Source organism: Peromyscus californicus, unplaced genomic scaffold, assembly GCF_007827085.1.
Source record: "Peromyscus californicus insignis strain IS unplaced genomic scaffold, ASM782708v3 Scaffold_11__1_contigs__length_118956290, whole genome shotgun sequence".
Lineage (NCBI taxonomy): Eukaryota > Metazoa > Chordata > Mammalia > Rodentia > Cricetidae > Peromyscus > Peromyscus californicus.
Window position 1 is genome coordinate 102674207 of NW_026294402.1, and position 19390 is coordinate 102693596.

General features: G+C 49.0%; 1 protein-coding gene and 1 pseudogene across 2 annotated transcripts; both read left to right on the forward strand.

Moving 5' to 3' along the window:
• The first annotated feature begins 357 nt into the window (after positions 1 to 357).
• Positions 358 to 15122, forward strand: Mon1a (MON1 homolog A, secretory trafficking associated). Of its 2 annotated transcripts, none has more exons than XM_052720324.1 (6): positions 358 to 654; positions 10122 to 10261; positions 11978 to 12463; positions 13209 to 13974; positions 14607 to 14754; positions 14855 to 15122. In XM_052720324.1, exons 2-6 carry the CDS (start codon positions 10135 to 10137, stop codon positions 14993 to 14995), a joined length of 1668 nt encoding a protein of 555 aa, XP_052576284.1. In that variant the 5' UTR covers positions 358 to 654; positions 10122 to 10134; the 3' UTR covers positions 14996 to 15122. The 2 variants fall into 2 exon arrangements, with proteins under 2 accessions (XP_052576284.1, XP_052576293.1); XM_052720333.1 differs by lacking the exon at positions 358 to 654 and adding an exon at positions 752 to 888.
• A 3040-nt stretch (positions 15123 to 18162) lies between these two features.
• LOC128105659 (uncharacterized) lies at positions 18163 to 18237 on the forward strand (annotated as a pseudogene).
• Positions 18238 to 19390: the final 1153 nt, after the last annotated feature.

Genomic DNA, 19390 nt, shown 5'->3' on the forward strand with positions numbered 1-19390 from the left:
ACTCTTATACTAATATATTGAGACCAGAGTAAGCAACAATTTTTAAAGCAACAATTCGTGTGCCTTTTCGATATGTCCACATCCTTTACAGTCAGTGTGGCTGGGCTCACTAATGACATTTATCCAGCTCCCTAAACTTACATTTTCCTTCCACGATCAGTGGGGAAATACTGACATCTTTTACAGTCCCTTGAAATAAACCTCTTACTAGAGAGGAGGGGCAGGGACCGGCCTCTAAGACACGAAAGAAGGCGGTGCCAGGTGAGGCAACCCGGGACGGGGTCAGACCCCGCCTCTGGCTCTGCCGGGCTCCGGAGCCCGGAACCGCTCCCTCAGTGCTTAGGCTGCGGAGAACTACGGACTACATTTCCCACAATGCACCGAGGAGCGGGCTGGGACTGGCCAAGCGGCTGAAACCGGGCCTCCGCCACCAGAGGCCGGTGAAAGCTGTCTTCCTGCGCCGGTGGCCGGTTAAGGGTCGGACAGGAGAGATCGGTTCCTCCGCTGTGGCCATGTCTGTATCCTCCAGGGGCGGTAGCCCCACGAAGTTGCACCCTCAGCCCAGGCACGGCTGGACATTCATAGCCCCCCAGGGGTCTGGCAGAGGGCAGTGACTGGCACTCTCGGTAGGTCCTGTGTTCCCCCAAGAAACAGGTGAGTTCGACTGCCAACCCACGTGGCCTGGGGGAGGCGAGAGGCGGGCAAGCTGTCATCTTTAGAGGGAGGGGCTTGAAAACTGGGGGGTCCCGGCCCTCTACTGCACCGATAGGAGTGCTGCGTCTCTTTGGGGTCCTTCAGCCAGCTGGCCCCAACTGGGCAATACGAAAGATGAGGCGAGAACTCATTCTTTGGCTGGGAGGGCAATGTCCCATAGGCAGCAGTAGCTGGGTAAGACACCAACCCCCAATTCGGACGTATTCGGCCCTCAGAGTTCTCTTAAAAAGCGACAGAGGGGTGGTGGCGTGAGCCAGGCAGATCAAGGAAGGGTCTTGGTCTTGAGACTTCGTTCTCAAGGGTGTCCTGGCTCAGATAACTAGGCTGCCCTTACACCAGGTGAGCCAACCCTTTCTGGGCTAGAGTTTGCTTGGGAAATGTGAGCAGCCTTTGTCAGGAAGGGGAGTGGCCTCCAGGGGTGACCAGGATCAGGCTAGGCTTAGTATAGAGTAGGCATCCTGCTGAAGCACCCGCAGCACAGCCTCAACTGGGCCCTTCTGTCATACATTCTGCATCGTCCTCCCAGATGGACCAAAGGGTCAAGGCCAAAGGTGAAGCACTGTCAGAACGGGAAGAAGGGTCGAGGTGGTTAGGAGCCAATAAGAAGGGGCTTTTGCAAGACCCTACCCTCTCAGGAGTCTTCTGAGAGAGGGAGGAGCAGGAGGAGGGAGAACACCAGTTTTTCCGTGACATCACTCATAGGCTCGGCTGGACGCTTCTAGGAAAAGTTGCATGCCCTGGGGACATTTAGAGGAGCTGCCTAAAAAGTGTTCCTGTAGAGACTTCCGGGGCTGGTTTGAGATAACTCCCTTGCTAACTGCTTCAGGTTCAGCTTCCCAGGAGCATCAGCTGCAAAAGTTAAAGCTCCGGTGGAGGTGGGAGGTGGGCTTTACCTGATCCACTCCTGATCCTGAACCTTCCTGCCTGAGTGGGTGGGTATCCAGAAAGCTATTTGCTTCACAAGGCCTTCTGGCTGGAACCCCACACTGACCTTGGAGAGGATAAAGATGCTATATGATCTCACATAGCAAAGGGACTGTTGTGAAAAAAGCATCTGCTAGCTCTAGACAGCTGACCCTGCTTCCTTCCCCATGCAGGTACCATGCTGTGTACACTCAGAAACATGGGGCTCCTTTAATGGAAGCACAAAAGGCACACTGACAGACAGAGTGAAGCTGGGCTAGAACTTGTTTGGATCTTTAAGCCAGAATTACATGACCACAAAGAGGGGCATTATGCAGACCTAGGAGTAAACTTGGGAGAGAGATCTAGAAGCAGCAGAAGCTAGCAGCCTGTAACTTTCTGCAACTGCAGAGCCAGAGATCAGCTGGTTTGCTTGGTACTCTGAGGCTGAGGCCTATGGATGGCTCTTGGACCTGACATGGGGTGGGGGTGGAGGTCCTTCAAACTAGAGCTCACCTGGCTTCCTAAAGTCATTCATGAGGTTCTGGCTTACTGAGCAGATTCCCAAAAGATTGATCTGCAGCACAGAGACCCCTGGGTCTGTGTGTAACTGCAGCCTGAATGCTGAGAATGGCCACAGTGTGCTAATCACAGCAGCTGAGTCCACGATATGCCTACTCTGTGTAGCCAGATCACATGTATCATCTCATGTAATCTTACCACCCCATAAATCAGAGCAGCTGTTTGAAGGATAGCTCCATTCCATACTGTTTGTTTGTTAATTTTTCCAGACAAGGTTTCTCTGTGTAACAGCTCTGGCTGTCCTGGAGCTCACTCTGTAGACCAGGCTGGCCTCAAACTCACAGAGATCCACCTGCTTCTGCCTCCCAAGTGCTTGGATTAAAGACTGTGTCACCACCGCCCGGCTTCCATTCTATACCATTTTATAAGTGAGAAATCTGAGACCAGTAAAACCAGTCCCTCTAACTACAGGGCTGTTTTTCCTGAATACTTGATTACTTCCAAAGACAAGCTGTTTCTACAGACAAGGGTTTTCTTGCCTGATCCCAGGTACACTTGAACTGGGTGTTGTTCACAGACCTTTCATTTTCTTTCTCTTCCAAATGCTGGTTTAATTCCTCCTGCATGTGTCTCATATGTCGCAGGCCATGTGAAGGGTGACCTTCAATCTAGAAAAAATCAGGGTGAGCAGTGTGTTGCAGGGTAGGCCTCTCTGATAAGGTACTCCAGCAACAACCTGAAGTGAAGGAATGAGTCATGTACTAGCCTAGCAAGGGCTATAAATGAAGTTGGGTGAGGGAAGAGTAAGGGGCAAAGGTTAAGCAAAGAGGTGTTCAGGATAAGCTGAGCTGATGTAGAAATGAGGTGGGAAGAAAGGGTAGAAAAGAAGCTTGGAGAAATAAAGGAGGAAGGGCCTTGTGTGCCATCAGGAGGAAGTTGATTTTCTTGCTAAGTGAGGTGGAAATATTACAGAACTGTGAGCAGAGGAATGACCTGACCTGACCTGTGTTTCAAGAGGCTCACCTCGAATACAAAGACAGCAGTGGGACACACTAGGCCTGGGTAGGAGGTTGTGGCAATAATTTGCTAGAGAGATAACGGTGGCTTGAACCACTCAGATAATCATGGAATTGATAAGAAATGGTCAGCTATTGAGCTCAGTGCGGTGACGCACACTTTATTCCCAGAGCCCAGGCAGAGGCAGGTAGATCTCTGTGTTCAAGGCCAGCCTGGTCTACAAAGTGAGTTGGAGGACAGCCAGGGCTACACAGAGAAACCCTGTTTCAGGAAAACAAAAACAAACAAACAAAAGAAATGGTCAACAATTGGATATAGGCATTTACTACTTAACATTGATAAGTTATTCTGTGAAAGGTACCACTTATTGTCTTATTGTGTCCCTCCCACTATTATTTACACATTTTTAAGATTTTAATTTTATTTATTTTAATTATATGTTTATGTGGAGAGGGAGTTGTGTATGTGAGTACAGTACCTGAAGAGGCCAGAAGAGGGCATTGGATCCACTGGAGCTGGAGTTACAGACAGTTGTGAATTGCCTAACTGGGGTGCTGGGAATCAAGCCCAAGGATACTCTAAGAGAAGTATGTGCTCTGATCTAAACTGCTGGGCCGTCTCTAGCCCCTGTTTACTGTGTTTTTGAGACAGTCTCATATACCCCAGGTTGGCTTCAAACTCATTATATAGTTGAGGACATTGAACTTGTGATCACCCTCTCACCTCCACTTCCCAAGAGTGGAGATTACAGGTATGTCACTGCACATGTTTATTTAAGGATTTGGCTTTTATTTGTGTATATGAGTGTATATGTATGTGTGTGTATGGGTGCCTGAGGAGGCCAAAAGAGGGAACTGGGTCCCTTAGGAGCTGGAGTTACAGATTGTTGTGAGCCACCCAACATGGGTCCTGTGAAATGAGCTGCAGCAAAAGCAGCAAAAAAAAAAAAAAAAAAAAAACTGAGCTCTTTCCCCAGTTCCATACATGGTTTTATATAGTACAGGGCTCGAACCCAGAACTTTATGCATTATAGGCAAGCATTCTATCAACTAAGTTATATCCCTAAGCCCTAATTTTGGTTTTATTGAGACTCTGTAGCTTAAGATAGTTTTTCATGTATCCCAAGCTGCTGCCTCTACCTCTCAAGTGCTGGGATTGCAAGTGTGTGTCACTGTGTCCTGTTTATACAGAGCTAAAAGATGGGACTAAGCAGCAGCCTCCGTCCCCTGCTGTTTGCTTGTTTGTTTGTCTTTGAGATAAGGTCTCACTCTTTTTTATTTATTTAAAAAAAAGTTTTTTTTGATAAGGTCTCACTCTGTAGCCCAGACTAACCTCAGTCGTTCAGCAGCTTTCCTGCATTAGCCCACCAAGTTCTGGGATTACAGGCCTGAGCCGCAATGCTCAGTTTTGTGTTAAAAGACAGGACCTCATGTAGACCAAGCTGACATCAAAGTCACTATGCCAGCAAGCCCCGGGCATCCTCTCGTCTCTGCCTCCACAGCACTGGGATTACAAGTGGCACCAAACCCAGCATCTTCACGTTGGTTCTGGGGATGGAATTCATGTCTTCTTGTTTGCAAGGCAAACACTTCATAGACTGAGCCATCCCTGATGTCCCTTTTGGTTTGATTTTTTTTTTAAGATTTATTATTATTATTATTATTATTTTATTCATGTATGTCTGTATAAATGTATGTCACTTGTGTGCATGCCCCGTGAAGGCCAGGAGAGGACATCTGTTTCCTGGAGTGGGAGTTATAGGCAGTTGTAGGCCTAACATGGAGCTGGGAACCAAACTTGGGTCTTCTAGAAGAGCAGTAAATATTTTTAACTGCTGAACCATCTCTCTAACTACCCTCCCCCTTAGTTTGTTTGTTTTTTGAGACAAGGTCTCACTTAGGCAAGACTGGACTTGAATTTGCTTGCTTTGTAGCTTAGAATGGCCTTGAACTCCAGAGCCTCTGGCCTCCAAGTCTCAAGTGCTAGGATTTTGGGTGTGTGCCACCGTACCTAGCAAGGAACATCTGTTAAAGAGAGGATAGACTGGGATCTTGGTTGGGATGTATAACCTTAAGATAACAAACAATTATGTGTGTATGCCTGAAAATAAAAGAAAGATTGGGGCTAGAAATAAAAGTTGGGTCCATTAATGTATAAAGGTATGTATAGATCACAAAGGCATTGAGTGAAGACAGAAGAGAAGCAAGGGCCCCTCCATTAAAAAAAACTGTAAAAAGGACTCAGATGGGTAGTCCATGAGGTCAGTAATAGGTTTTCTGTCCCACGTAGTAGGTTTCTCCACTGACACAGTAAGCCAGATCAAGCCAAATTGAAAAAGTAAAAGATCAGGTCTATTTGAGCAAAGTGACTCCCGGGTGAGTTCTTCAGTCTCAGAGATTGAGGTGGAGAAATCACACACCTGAACTAAAGCAGGAGGTTATAGGGTGGAGGCAAAGGGTGCTGACGTGTCCACCACAAGCTGGTGTTGTGCCCAAGTATGGTCAAAAGCTGACCGATTTAGGCGGGGACTTGGGCAGCTGGCAACTTCAGGGGAGGAACTGCTGTAGCCCCCAAGAATGTGGAAGTGGGCTTTTTGGTGCCTTTTCTTTGTTGGAGATTCTCTGAGAGAGCGTGGTTTGGAGAGAGAGGGGAATGGGGCTTTCCAGATCAAGCGGGAGTGAGCTGGAGGTTCCAACTAAACAGTCAGGGGGGCAAGAAAAGAGAATGGTGTACAGAAGCCAAGGGTGGTAAGTGCTCTAGGAGAGAGAAAGCAAGCCAAGATCGGCTGTGCAGACAGGTAATGCCAGGACTTGGGAGGAGAGACTATGGAAGAGGAGGAGGGGGAGAGAGACTGAGAATGTATCAGGAGTTTGTTTCTGTGACTGTTCAGGGGTGAAGTGAGTTGATCCTGGGAGTCATTGGAACAATGATGTCTGGATGTAACAGATTCCAGAGAGAACAGGAGAAATGTGGCTGCTGTGGCAGAAACCTTACTGCTCAGCAGTTGTCTGTGGACTCTCCACATTTCCCAGCCCCCTTAGCTGTGACACTAATTCTAGGCAGCTTTGACTCTGAAGTGTTTAAGAGCTTATACATAATCTTCCAGCTGTGTTTTCGCATGCCACCGCATGTGGAAGGCAGTGCTCTGATACTAGCAGAATGGACCCCGCTCGGAAGGAAGCGACTCAGAATTCTTTCCAGACGGGCTGGAGAGATTGCTCAATGGTTAGGGTGTTTTCTCAAACCCATGAGAACTGGAGTGGGGATCCAGCATACACATAACAAGCCTCACAAATACCTTGCAACCCCAACGGCAAGAGGGACAGAGAGGAGGATTGCTTAAACTTCCTGGCTTCCAGACTGCTGAGAAAATGTTTGTTTTAGTCTTTCGAGACAAGGTTTCTCTGTGTAACAGCCCTGGCTGTCCTGGAACTCACTTTGTAGACCAGACTGGCCTGGAACTCAGAAATCCACTTGACTTCTGTCTCCTGGGTGCTGGGATTAAAGGCGTGCGACCACCCATGTCCATTTTAGCTGAGAAAATGTGAAACACCCGATGTTCTCTTCTCTCTCACACACTAGCACCCAAGTGCATATAGCTATACACACAACTCTCACACAACTCTGTCACATACACAGAAGGAGGGAGGGAGGGAGGGAAGGGGAGAGGACATGTATACACACACACACACACACACACACACACACACACACACACACACACACACGCACACACACACACACAAAGAATTAAATCTTTTTTGTTTGTTTGTTTGTTTGGGTTTTTTTGTTTGTTTTTTGAGACAGTGTTTCTCTATAGTTTTGGTGCCTGTCCTGGATCTCGTTCTGTAGACCAGGCTGGCCTTGAACTCACAGAGATCCACCTGGCTTTGCCTCCCGAGTGCTGGGATTAAAGACGTGCGCCACCACCCACCTGGCCCTTAAATCTTTTAAAAAAGGAAAACAATCAATATTTAAGAAAAAGAAGACTTGCTTCCAGACCCATGGTTGATTTTGTGTGCTCAGAAAGGTACATACTAGACAGAGGCAGGTGGATATCTGTGAGTCTGAGGCCAACCAGGGCTACACAGTGAAACTCTGCCTTAAAAAAAAAAAAAAAAAAAAAAAAAAAAAAAAAAAAACTGTTGGTCAATTTAAATTTTTTTTTCAGACAGGGTCTCTTTATGTACCTCTGGAAATCCCATAACTCACTATGTTATAGACCAGGCTGGCCACAGAGATCCCCCTGCCTCTGCCTCCCTAATGCTGGGATAAAGGTGTGCAGTACCACATTATTTTTATTTTTAAGACAGTGTTTCTTTTTGTAACTCTGGCTGGCCTGAAACTTGTTTCTGTAGATCAGGCTGGCCTCAAACTCACACAAATCTACCTACCTTTGCTTTCCTGGTGCTAGGATCAAAGGTGTGCACTACCGTGCCCATCCATGGTAAATTCAGTTTTGAATGGGGAAATTCACGGTAGAATGTGGAGTGAAAGGGGCGTCACAGAAGTGTTTCAATTCCTACATCAAGTTCTCCAAACCCTCAGCTTCAGGTCTTAGCTCCTGTTGACTAACCTGCTCGGAATTATGTAACTTAACCCACGTCAACTTTGTAGCATGCTAACCTGTACTTGAACTATTGTGAGACAGGGTTTCACTATGGATTTCAGGCTGGCCTTGTAGTCACTGTGTAACCCAAGCTGGCCCAAAACTTTGAACAATCCTTCTGCCTCAACCTCTAAAGTACTGGAACTGCTGTTGTACAAATACTGACTACCCTGACAGTGTGACTTCCTTCTGGTCCTCTTCCTTTGTGTATTTATTTGTATTTGACATATAAAAATTATACATTGTCTTCTTAAAATGTATGTAGGGGCTGGTGAGATGATCCAGTGGGTAAAGGATCTTGCTGCCAAACTTGAGTTTGACTCTGGGAACCCACGTGTGCAAACCTGGGACAATGGTGCATATCTGTAATGTCAGTACATCTATGGTGAGATAGGAGACGGGCAGCTAGCCTGAGTGCACTGCACAGTGATAGAAACAAGAGAGACCCTGCCTCAAACAAAGTGGTCGGAGAGAACTGACTCCTGAAAAGTTGTCCTTTGACCTCCATACATGTGCACACACACACACACACACACACACACACACACACACACACACACACACAATAAATAAATAGTTTATTTTATTATTTTTAATTGTTTTAAAGATGTATTATTTTATTTTATGTGTGAGAGTGTTTTGCCCCTGCATTTATGTGTGGGCACCACATATGTACCTGGTGCCTGAATGGAACTAGAGTTGCAGGCAGCTGTGAGCCACCATGTGGGTGCTGGGAATGAAACCCAGGTCTTCTGCAAAAACATGTGCTCTTAACTGCTGAGCCATCTCTCTAGCCTCTAAATAAATTTGTTTGTTTGTTTTTTGTTTTCCTGTGGGTTTCTCTGTGCAGCCTTGGCTATCCTGGAACTTGCTCTGTAGACCAGGCTGGCCTCCAACTCACAGAGATCCACTTACCTCTGCCTCCCGACTGTTGAGATTAAAGATGTGCATTATCACACCTGCCTCTAAATAAATAATTTTAAATGTAAATTAAAATGCATGTTTTTAAGCTGGTGTGGTGGTGCACGCCTTTAATTCCAGCACTGGGGAGGCAGAGGCAGGTGGATCTCTGTAAGTTTGAGGCTAGCCTGGTCTACAGAGTGAGATCCAGGACAGCCAAGGTTGCACAGAGACTCTGTCTTGAAAACAAGCAAGCAAACTAAAAACAAAACAAAACAAAAAACCTGAAAAATTAAAAAGCATGTTTTTAAACCAACTAATAACAGCAGCTAACACTGTCAATGTAGCGAGGAAGATTGAATTGTAGAGAGAATGAATGACATTTCTTTACACTTTCTGTGTTTCCATGTTTTCTGCGATGAATGTGTCTTTTTATAATCAGGGAAGGAGCATGATGCCTGGGTATAGCTCAGTGGTAAAGTGTCTACCTGCTATGTACAAGGACCTGGGTTGAATTTCCAGGGAAGGGAGATGGAGAGAGACAGGTTTTAGTTTTTGTTTGTTTGTTTTGTTTTGTTTTTTCAAGACAGGGTCCCTCTGTGTAGCTTTGGAGCCTGTCCTGGAATTCACTTTGTAGACCAGGCTAGCCTCGAACTCACAGAAATCCTCCTGCCTCTGCCTCCCGAATACTGGGATTAAAGGCATGCGCCACCACTGCCCGGCAGGTTTTAGTTTTTTTGGTTTTTTTTTTTTTTGAGCTGAGGATGGAACCCAGGGCCTTGTGCTTGCTAGGCAAGCGCTCTACCACTGAGCTAAATCTCCAACCCAGGTTTTAGTTTTTAAAACAAGGTTTTACTATGCAGCTACAGCCAGCCTGAAACTCTGGGCAATTCTCCTGACTGTCTCCTGAGTCCTGGGATTAGAGGTACCAACCACCACATCCAGAATAAAAAAACTTAAAACTTTGTTTTGTTTTGGTTTGGTTTTTCGAGACAGTCCTGGCTGTCTTGGAACTCACTTTGTAGACCAGGCTGGCCTTGAACTCACTGAAATCCGCCTGCCTCTGCCTCCCAAGTGCTGGAATTAAAGGTGTGCCACTACTGCCCGACTAAAACTTAATATTTTTATGAGAGAATACCCAGAAGTCATTTCCCAGGGATTTGACTTAGTGGGGTCCTGGTAAGAAACTTAAGTACTAGCCGGGCGGTGGTGGCGCACGCCTTTAATCCCAGCACTCGGGAGGCAGAGCCAGGTGGATCTCTGTGAGTTCGAGGCCAGCCTGGGCTACCAAGTGAGTTCCAGGAAAGGCTCCAAAGCTACACAGAGAAACCCTGTCTCGAAAAACAAAACAAAAAAAAAAAAAAAACTTAAGTACTATTAGATACGCTGGTGTCTACCAGCACCTTACTCCTTTGGCTTCCACGGTGTTTGTTTTTTTTTTTTCTTTACCTCATAGGACAGCCCAAAAGATGGCTGCTGACATGCAGAGGAAGAGAAGCAGCGAATGCCCTGATGGCATATTGGCTCCTTCCGATGGCCAAAGTGTAGAGAGAGCTGAGAGCCCCACGCCAGGACTGACCCAGGGAACAGAGCCAGGTATGGGTAGAGCATGCAGTTCCCCAACCAGAGACTAGTGGAACAAGCAAGCCTCCAGGGGGGTAGGGGTCATGACCACTCTTTCCTCCTTACTCACGTGTACATTTGCTCATTCAATAGGTGTTTGTCACATGTTGGGGATACTGCAGAGAGCAGGGCTCAGTTTACATCTTACCTTTCTTGCCATTTCATATTGTACCAGTCTAGACAACTGTGAGGACCTGTCTCTTATAAAAATAATAAGGAAAGATATAAAATGATTCCTTTCTTCTCCTAACGCTCTTACTTGAAAGTCAGTATTTTTAAAATACCTTTTTTTTTTTTTTTTTTTGAGATAGGGTTTCTCTGTGTAACAGCCCTAGCTGTCCTGGAGCTTGCTTTGTAGACCAGGCTGGCCTCAAACTCAGAGATCCACCTGCCTCTGCCTGAGTGCTGGGATTAAAGGAATATTCACTACTGCCAGACTAAAATATCTTTTTTTTTGGTTTTTTGAGACAAGGTTTCTCTGTGTAGTTTTGGTGCCTGTCCTGGATCTCACTCTGTTTTTTTTTTTTTTTTTTTGATTTTTCGAGACAGGGTTTCTCTGTGTAGCTTTGCGCCTTTCCTGGAATTCACTTGGTAGTCCAGGCTGGCCTCGAACTCACAGAGATCCGCCTGGCTCTGCCTCCCGAGTGCTGGGATTAAAGGCGTGCGCCACCACCGCCCGGCGGATCTCACTCTGTAGACCAGGCTGGCCTCGAACTCACAGAGATCTGCCTGGCTCTGCCTCCCGAGTGCTGGGATTAAAGGCGTGTGCCACCGCTGCCCACCTAAAATATCTTTTAATAAAAATTCTAACTGTGTTTCAAAAGGAAAAGAAGAGCCCGATATGGTGGTGTACACCTGTAATCCCAGCACCTGTGGGTTGAGGCAGGATTGGTGTGAGATCTTGGTCAGCCTGGAGCTACATAATGAATATGAGGCTAGCCAGGGCTATGTAGGAAGACCATATCTCCAAAAGAAGAAAACAAAGTAGGAGTTGGGATTTAGCTCATTAGTCCAGTACTTGCCTCAGTCCTTAGATCCCAGCACCCCAAAAATATGTAAGAGAAGCCCGATGTGGCCCCTGTCCTGGAGAAGCCACAGGCTGGTAGTCAGGGGCTGTGGTAGCTCTCCCTCATGGATGGAGAGGGTAAATAACTAAATTTGTACTCTTGAGGGATAACATTGTAGTGACCAATAACTGGTTAGTGTTCCAATGGAAATTAAAGAGAGAAAATGATCGTGTCTGGGGTTGGAGGTCAGATGTGTAAATAAATACCTCTTACCTCAGAGTGGAAGTGTGACAAGTACTTATCCACATGGGGAGATGGGGATGCCTTCCAGGTACACAGCAGATGCAGACTCCTGGGTAAGTGTGTGTGTGTGTGTGTGTGTGTGTGTGTGTGTGTGTGTGTGTGTGTGTGTTGGGGGGGATCTGAAGCGCAGATGGATAAAGGCCAGTGTGTTTGGAGTGGGCAAGGGGGTGAGCTGTTCAGTGTTAGTGAGGGGTGGGCAGATACCAGTTTCCATTGCTGCCTTGGGACCAAGGACTTTTAGGTTGTAGTTGAGCATGATCCATAGTAGACGGTGGTAGAGAGGACAGTAGCTTGGCCCCATCAAGACAGGCAGTGACCCTCTTGGCATCTCCTTGGTGAGTGGTGAGTGTCTCTAAGCACCAGTGCTTTTGGTCTGCAGGTGCGGGGCAGGAGGGTGCCATGTTTGTTCATGCACGTTCCTACGAAGACCTGACAGAGTCAGAAGACAGGGAAGCTTCTGGGGACAGCCCCAAAGAGTATGCTGGAAGTCCCCCCCCACTACCTACAGACATGCGCCAGATCAGCCAGGACTTCAGCGAGCTAAGCACCCAGCTGACAGGTGTGGCCCGTGACCTGCAGGAGGAAATGCTGCCAGGAAGCTCTGAAGACTGGCTGGAGCCCCAGGGGGCAGCTGGACGACCAGCCACAGAGCCTTCTCAGGAAGGCTCAACTGATGGGGAGGAGGAGGACGCTACGGAGGCATGGCGCCTCCACCAGAAGCATGTGTTTGTACTGAGTGAGGCAGGGAAGCCTGTGTATTCTCGCTATGGGTCTGAGGAAGCACTTTCCAGCACTATGGGTGTCATGGTTGCCCTGGTATCCTTCTTGGAGGCAGACAAGAATGCCATCCGCTCCATCCATGCAGGTGAGCCACCTGAAGAGGGTTGTGGGGAAGGCTCCAATGGCAGGGTCTATTCATACCCGGATTTGGACACACACACACACACACACACACACACACACACACACACACTCACACACACACACACTCACACCTGGAAAGCTGGGTTGTGCCTGAGAGTAAAGTCCTTCCATCTCTCTGAGCCTCATGCTCTTACTGAACGTAGGATAACAATATCAGCCTCCTGAGGCAGTGCGGCTGTGTTGAGAGCTAAAGGCAGTTCTACCAAGAGTTTGCCATCAGAAAGGATGAAAGCCCCCCTGAGGCAGTGACAAAAAATATGAATAAATTAAAAAATTTAAAAAAACCCAATCAACCCCAGATCCATAGCCCAGATCCCTTGCCAATTAAGTTAGCATTTAGCATAAAATGTGTTTTCCTGAGCTGGGCCTGGTGATGTATATGCAGCCTGTAAATTCCAGCACTTGGGAGGTGGAGGCAGGAGGATCAGCTTTTGCTACTTGAGACGCTGTCTCAAAAAGCAAACTAAGAATGTGTTTTCCTGAGGAGCTTCTTGTGAGTCCAAGAGAGTCAGTTTGTGAAACAGGTGGCAGGGAAGGGAGGTGATTGGCTGCCCACAACCAATAAGCCCCTACTGAATTCAGAGCTCCCAGCAAGGAAACCCTGGAAAGTGAAGCCCACTGGGAAAGCCTATCCGGGAGGGCTTCTGGGAGGAGGGCTGAAGCTGACCCCCTGCCCACACCCTTAGATGGCTACAAGGTAGTATTCGTGCGCCGGAGCCCTCTGGTGCTGGTGGCGGTGGCCCGCACGCGGCAGTCGGCCCAGGAGCTGGCCCAGGAGCTACTGTACATCTACTACCAGATCCTGAGCCTCCTCACTGGCGCGCAGTTAAGCCACATCTTCCAGCAGAAGCAGAACTACGACCTGCGGCGCCTGCTCTCAGGCTCGGAGCGGATCACCGATAACCTGCTGCAGCTAATGGCTCGAGACCCCAGTTTCCTGATGGGCGCAGCGCGGTGCTTGCCCTTGGCAGCGGCAGTGCGGGACACGGTGAGTGCCAGCCTGCAGCAGGCACGTGCTCGCAGCCTGGTCTTTTCCATTCTGCTGGCCCGCAACCAGCTGGTGGCGCTGGTACGCCGCAAGGACCAATTCCTGCATCCCATCGACCTGCACCTGCTTTTCAACCTCATTAGTTCCTCCTCATCCTTCCGTGAGGGCGAGGCGTGGACCCCCGTGTGCCTGCCAAAGTTCAATGCAGCCGGCTTCTTCCACGCGCACATCTCTTATCTAGAACCTGACACCGACCTCTGCCTGCTGCTGGTGTCTACCGACCGTGAGGACTTCTTCGCAGTGTCGGACTGCCGCCGCCGCTTCCAGGAACGCCTTCGAAAGCGGGGAGCCCACTTGGCCCTGCGGGAGGCGCTGCGCACACCCTACTACAGCGTTGCCCAAGTGGGCATCCCCGACCTTCGCCACTTCCTTTATAAGTCCAAGAGCTCGGGACTCTTCACCAGGTGAGCGGAGGCACTGCTTCAGGGAGACAAGGATGCAGAAATGGGGGGAGGCTGGTTGGTCCTGAGACCTAAGATGCAGCCCTGGAACTGAGCACTCCTTTGAGAATGTACCGGTATGCTGGGGCTGTTTTCCTCTGGCAGCACTCGGTGGGCATACACCTCTCTACTTCAACACACGTAAGACCTGGAACAACTTGGGAAAGAAGCTGGAACAGAGGTTTCCCAGGTCCTTTGTCCTGGAGCAGCTCTGCCTTTGGGGTCATTTTGGTGCAGACCAGGATGCAGAGTCTTCCCCCACCCATTCCTCCACTAAAGGAGCTGGACAGATATGTCCTCTCCCTACCCCCACTTTTGGCTCAGAAGGTTTCCCAGCTTGCTTTCCTCTACTCTTGACCTGCTACTCCGTTAGATACCTAAACTCAGAAATAACCTCTCTAAGGAAGGGTCACCAAAGGATCACTATGACCCTGGCAGGGGGGCAGGGTCCAGTCTGTCCTGGGTCTTCTGTAGTCATAGGGAAGCACCTGGAGAGAACAGGCAGTAAAAGCTTCCTGTCCAGAAATAGGTATTTCTAGTTCTCCTGAGAAGACAGTGAAAGGCATTCCTTTGTGAACCCACTTCTCCATCTGCAGTCCTGAGATTGAGGCCCCGTACACCAGTGAAGAGGAGCAGGAGCGGCTGCTGGGCCTCTACCAGTACCTGCACAGCCGTGCTCACAACGCCTCTCGCCCACTCAAGACCATCTACTATACAGGCCCCAATGAGAACCTCCTAGCCTGGGTAAGGTGGCCCTAGATGAACTTGTCCTCATACGAATACTGGGTAGATGCCACAAGAGGCATGCCTATTCTAGGTGATGACCCTTTGCCCCCTCCTCCAGGTGACAGGTGCCTTTGAGCTCTACATGTGCTACAGCCCACTGGGAACCAAGGCATCAGCTGTCAGTGCCATCCATAAGCTGATGCGCTGGATCCGTAAAGAGGAGGACCGGCTCTTCATCCTCACACCCCTCACCTACTGATGGACGTGGGAAGGCACACTGGGCGTGGGAAGCCATGGGAGCCTCCAGGTGAGGCTGGCTTCTCCTGCCCAGCCAGCAGGCAGGGACTGTGGGTTGGTGCGTGCATTAAAGTGCTTTGGGAAAGACACTTGTGTTTTGTCATTGGCTCTTTTGTTTGGTTGTTTTTTGTTTGTTTGTTTGTTTCCGAGACAGGGTTTCTCTGTGTAGCTTTGCGCCTTTCCTGGATCTCACTCCGTAAACCAGGCTAGCCTCAAACTCACAAAGATCCACCTGCCTCTGCCTCCCGAGTGCTGGGATTAAAGGCGTGTGCCACCACCGCCTGGCTGTTTGGTTGATTTTTGAGGTAGGCTCTCTCTATGTAGCCTTGACTGTCCTGGAACTCACTCTGTAGACCAAGCTGTCTTCAAACTCAGAGATCCGCCTACCTCTGCCTCCTGAGTACTGGGAATAAAGGTGTGTGCCGTCACACCCAGCCCTGCCACTGGTTCTTTTACCCATCCAGTCTCACATGTAGACACAGAATCCTCCTTCCTGGCTCAACACATTCCTTATATATGGGGGCACATGTTCATTTAATCTCCTCTCCTCCCACCCTTTGCCAGCATCAGGCTACTCACACGTGGAGTCAGATTCCAGTCTGGGGCTGTTTTGGTTCCATGAAATCCTGCCATATGTAAAGGGTTCACAAGCACCTTACTGTTTTTTCCCTTGTCTGCCCCCCATCTTTACCCATACTCAGTCTTCTCTAGTGCCAGCCTGTCCTTGGTGGGGCCCCCAGAAGCATGCTTCAAAGGATAGTTCAGTCACCAGCACTCTGGTTAATGGGCTGCTGTAGTTAAGCACAGGCTGAGCTGAGTAAGACAAGTGCAGATTACCTGGGCCAACTTTTGGGTAGGAGCCCTTGCCAAGGCAACCCAGTGTTGAGCATAATCAGATTCAGAGTCCAATCTCCTATAGCCACAGGCCTCTGGGGATAATGCTTATATCTTCCCATAAAGGGATGTCTGTCTTAGTTCCTGTATCTCAGCCAGCCAGTTCATCATAACAGCCCCCCAAGAATGAGCCAAAGGATGCCCACTTGACCTCTAGGGCCTTTGGAAGTAAATCTGCCATAAGGTCACTTGATATGCTGGGCTGTCTTTAGTCACCCTCTTCCTCAGCCTGTCCTACATGAAATACTATGGACGCTCAGGAGGCTCAGCAGTAAAGTTCCATTCCCTCTGCCGTAAGACCCTGGGGCAACCCAGGGCACAGTGCAGAAGGCCTCCAACTTGCTCATGGGGGGGGGGGGGATGGGCAGTCTCCTGGTCCTGCTGCAGCTTAACCATCTCATTAGAGAAGCAAAAGGCCTAACTAAAGAGAGAATTGCCTGATAATGTTGTCTTCAGGCTGTCAGACCCCCCTTCATGAAGTCTCTGTAAGTAGGACCACAATTATTTTTGCCACTAAAACCACACCAGAGAACATGTATGAATTAGCATGGGCCATGTTAAGGATGCACCATGACAGTTGTACTTAATTGGAAGCATAATCTTAGTTACTGGTTTCAACCCGGATCGTGTTTGAATTAACACAGCAACAGGCCACCTTCCTGTACTGGATGGGTAAAAGAACCAGTGGCAGGGCTGGGTGTGACGGCACACACCTTTATTCCCAGTACTCAGGAGGCAGAGGTAGGCGGATCTCTGAGTTTGAAGACAGCTTGGTCTACAGTGTGAGTTCCAGGACAGTCAAGGCTACCCTCAGAAGCAGGCTTGGTGTGTACCCTGCACATATGCCCTTGGTGTGTACCCTGCACATATGCCTTTGGTCTCTTTCTTTCCTATTTTGTGCTTTTTTTCAACTTGCTCCTGACCAGGGCATCAGATCAACCCTTTGGAACCAGGGTGATTCGAAGCCAGACATCCCTGGTTGTTCTGGTCAGCAGTTAGCCCCTAAGTGCTTCTGGTAGCTGCTCTAGCACCTGTAGATATCCAGCCTCTCTCTAGTTCAGCATCAGTTCTGCTCAGGGATAGGAAAGGCTGGTCACAGATAAGCATTGGTACCTAGGACAGTAGGCACCTAGGAGTGTGGGGTTTACCTACTTGGAGGTCACGAATTAGATGACAGGCAAATAAAGGAGGTGTTCCTAATAGAGACACCAACATCTGCAAAGAGAAGAACCTGGTAGAACTGCTCTGCTGTGAAACTGGCAGAATCCAAAGTCCAGGGGTTTTCAACCTCTGGATAAAATACAGCGGGGCGAGGCGCTTAAAACTGCAGTCTGATGTGGTTACTGTCGTTAGAAAGAAGGCTCTGATTTTAGTAAGGTGATTTCTGGGTTGAGAAGAAGCAGTGTTCAGAAAAGCCTGAGCCCATGGAGGGCAAAGTGGCTGGCATTCCTTTGAGGTAAAATCTCAGAGTAGTTAAATAAGTCCTAAGCCAGCAATAGGCCACACAATAGGCCCAGTGAGTTACCTTAGGAGTGCTTATACTTAACACTGCAGGGCCCCATACCTAGCCTGAAGTTCCTGCAGAACCCACAGATGAAAAGTAACAAAGGGGTTCTCCTGTGGACCCAACTGTTGAGAAACAAATTACCCCCAAGGGGTGCATTGTGTGTGGAGGGGCAGTCACCATCATGGCCACATGGTGGCAGCAGAGAACCAATTAATGGCTGTTCCCACCTCCAAATGAGTTGGGTCAGGCCATCTGAACAAGCTTGTGAAGTCTTCCCCCCCCCATCCCCACCCCCACCCCAGTACCCAGAAATGTCTCACAATCTCTGGAGGCAGGACCACATTCACAAGAGCCCCTGTCTGGGTGTTGTATAGAAAGTATTTCAGTTTTTCTCTGCATGACTATCTTTAGACATGTTGACTGTGGAACACTGGAAGGGTGCCATGGTTTGTGTTGTCTATTTATTCATTTCTGGGCCAGCTCCACTTAGGAAAAGGAGCACCTTTCATACTGCCTTGGGCATAGTATTCTCTATGCACTTGGTGTGGCTGCTCCATATGCCATTTCCTGTCAGTTACCAGATGCTCAAGAACTTCATCCTGGAAGGAGGGGACGTCCTACCCTAGGAATGGAGGAAGAGAATGAGCTGACTGTGTTGGGGTGTGTACAGCCCAGGCTCTTGGTGACCCATGATATGCATCTGATACAGGCTGGGTATGAGAGGCCTCCTAACAATACCGTGAAGATTAGCACGGCTCCCGCGCAAGGAGGACACGCACATCTGCGAAACAGTCCATATTTTTTGGTGATTTTAAATAGTGGTTTTAAAAGTTTTTAGAAAGGCATTCTAGGGTAACAGCATTCCAACTATGAAAGGATGGAGGGGAAAGGAAGCAGTCACAAAGGTCAGGTTAGAAAGGGGATGCAGGCAGGAGGGTTTGGACGAGGAGGGGAGGAGTAAGGAGCCCAGGCCCGACTGGATCCTGTTCAGCCCTTTCCCCCAACCCCCTTAGCCTCTGCCACCCTGTGAAGAGCCCTCAGGAGCCCAGGCTCGCCGAGCTAAGGAAGCTGTCAGGCAAAGAATGCCCCTCCCGGCCCCATCACCCCCAGATATTGAGAAAGACCGCTTGCCAAGGGACAGCTTTTGAGGTCCAGGCGAGGGAGATGGAGAAACAGAGTGGGGTCCACTCACCCATTCAGGACTCTGAGTACCAACCAACCAGAGCTACATTCTTGTTTCAGAGACTGAGTTCACAAAACAAGGCTCAGAGCAGACCAGAGGTGCCCCAGAAGTCAGAGACCATACTTCTCCCACATCGGGGCACTGGGGGAGAGTCATTTACCCCTTCCCTCCTGACCTAGATTTCCACACACTGAGACCACAGTGACAGGACCAGACTAGAGGGCTAGATCTTCACATAGGTTACCTCTGGCTACTATCCAGCTGGGGGTGGGGCAGATTCCATTAACCCTTATGGCTCTGGGCAGACAGGACAGGGCACAACATACCTTCCTCTGACACTGCTCAAAACAGGCACTTAGGATTATGGTACCCACCCACAGAAAGTGTGTCCTATAGTGTTCCATTCTGGAGCCCCATACATCACTCTGTCCTCCGTTCCCCACATAGTGAAAACTGGTGTCTGAGAGTGTTCCTGTGAGTGAGGGCCATGGGGAGAGAAGAACCATATTGCCCTGAACCATTCTCAACCATTGCCCTCAACCAGGTGGGTTGTGGGGGAATCGGATGGTTCAGGAATACTCCTTCCCAGGCCACTCCACTCACACCCACCCGCAGGCCACTGAAAAATACACATCTAAGAGCGGATACAGGAGACAGCCTTCCCTTCTCAGGGTTGGAAAGAGTCAGACAGGGCTGGAAAGAGAGCAGTGCCTTCAACAGGGCTCCGCCCGTAGCCCCGCCCCAGCCCGGCCGCACCCACCGGCCGGAGCCTT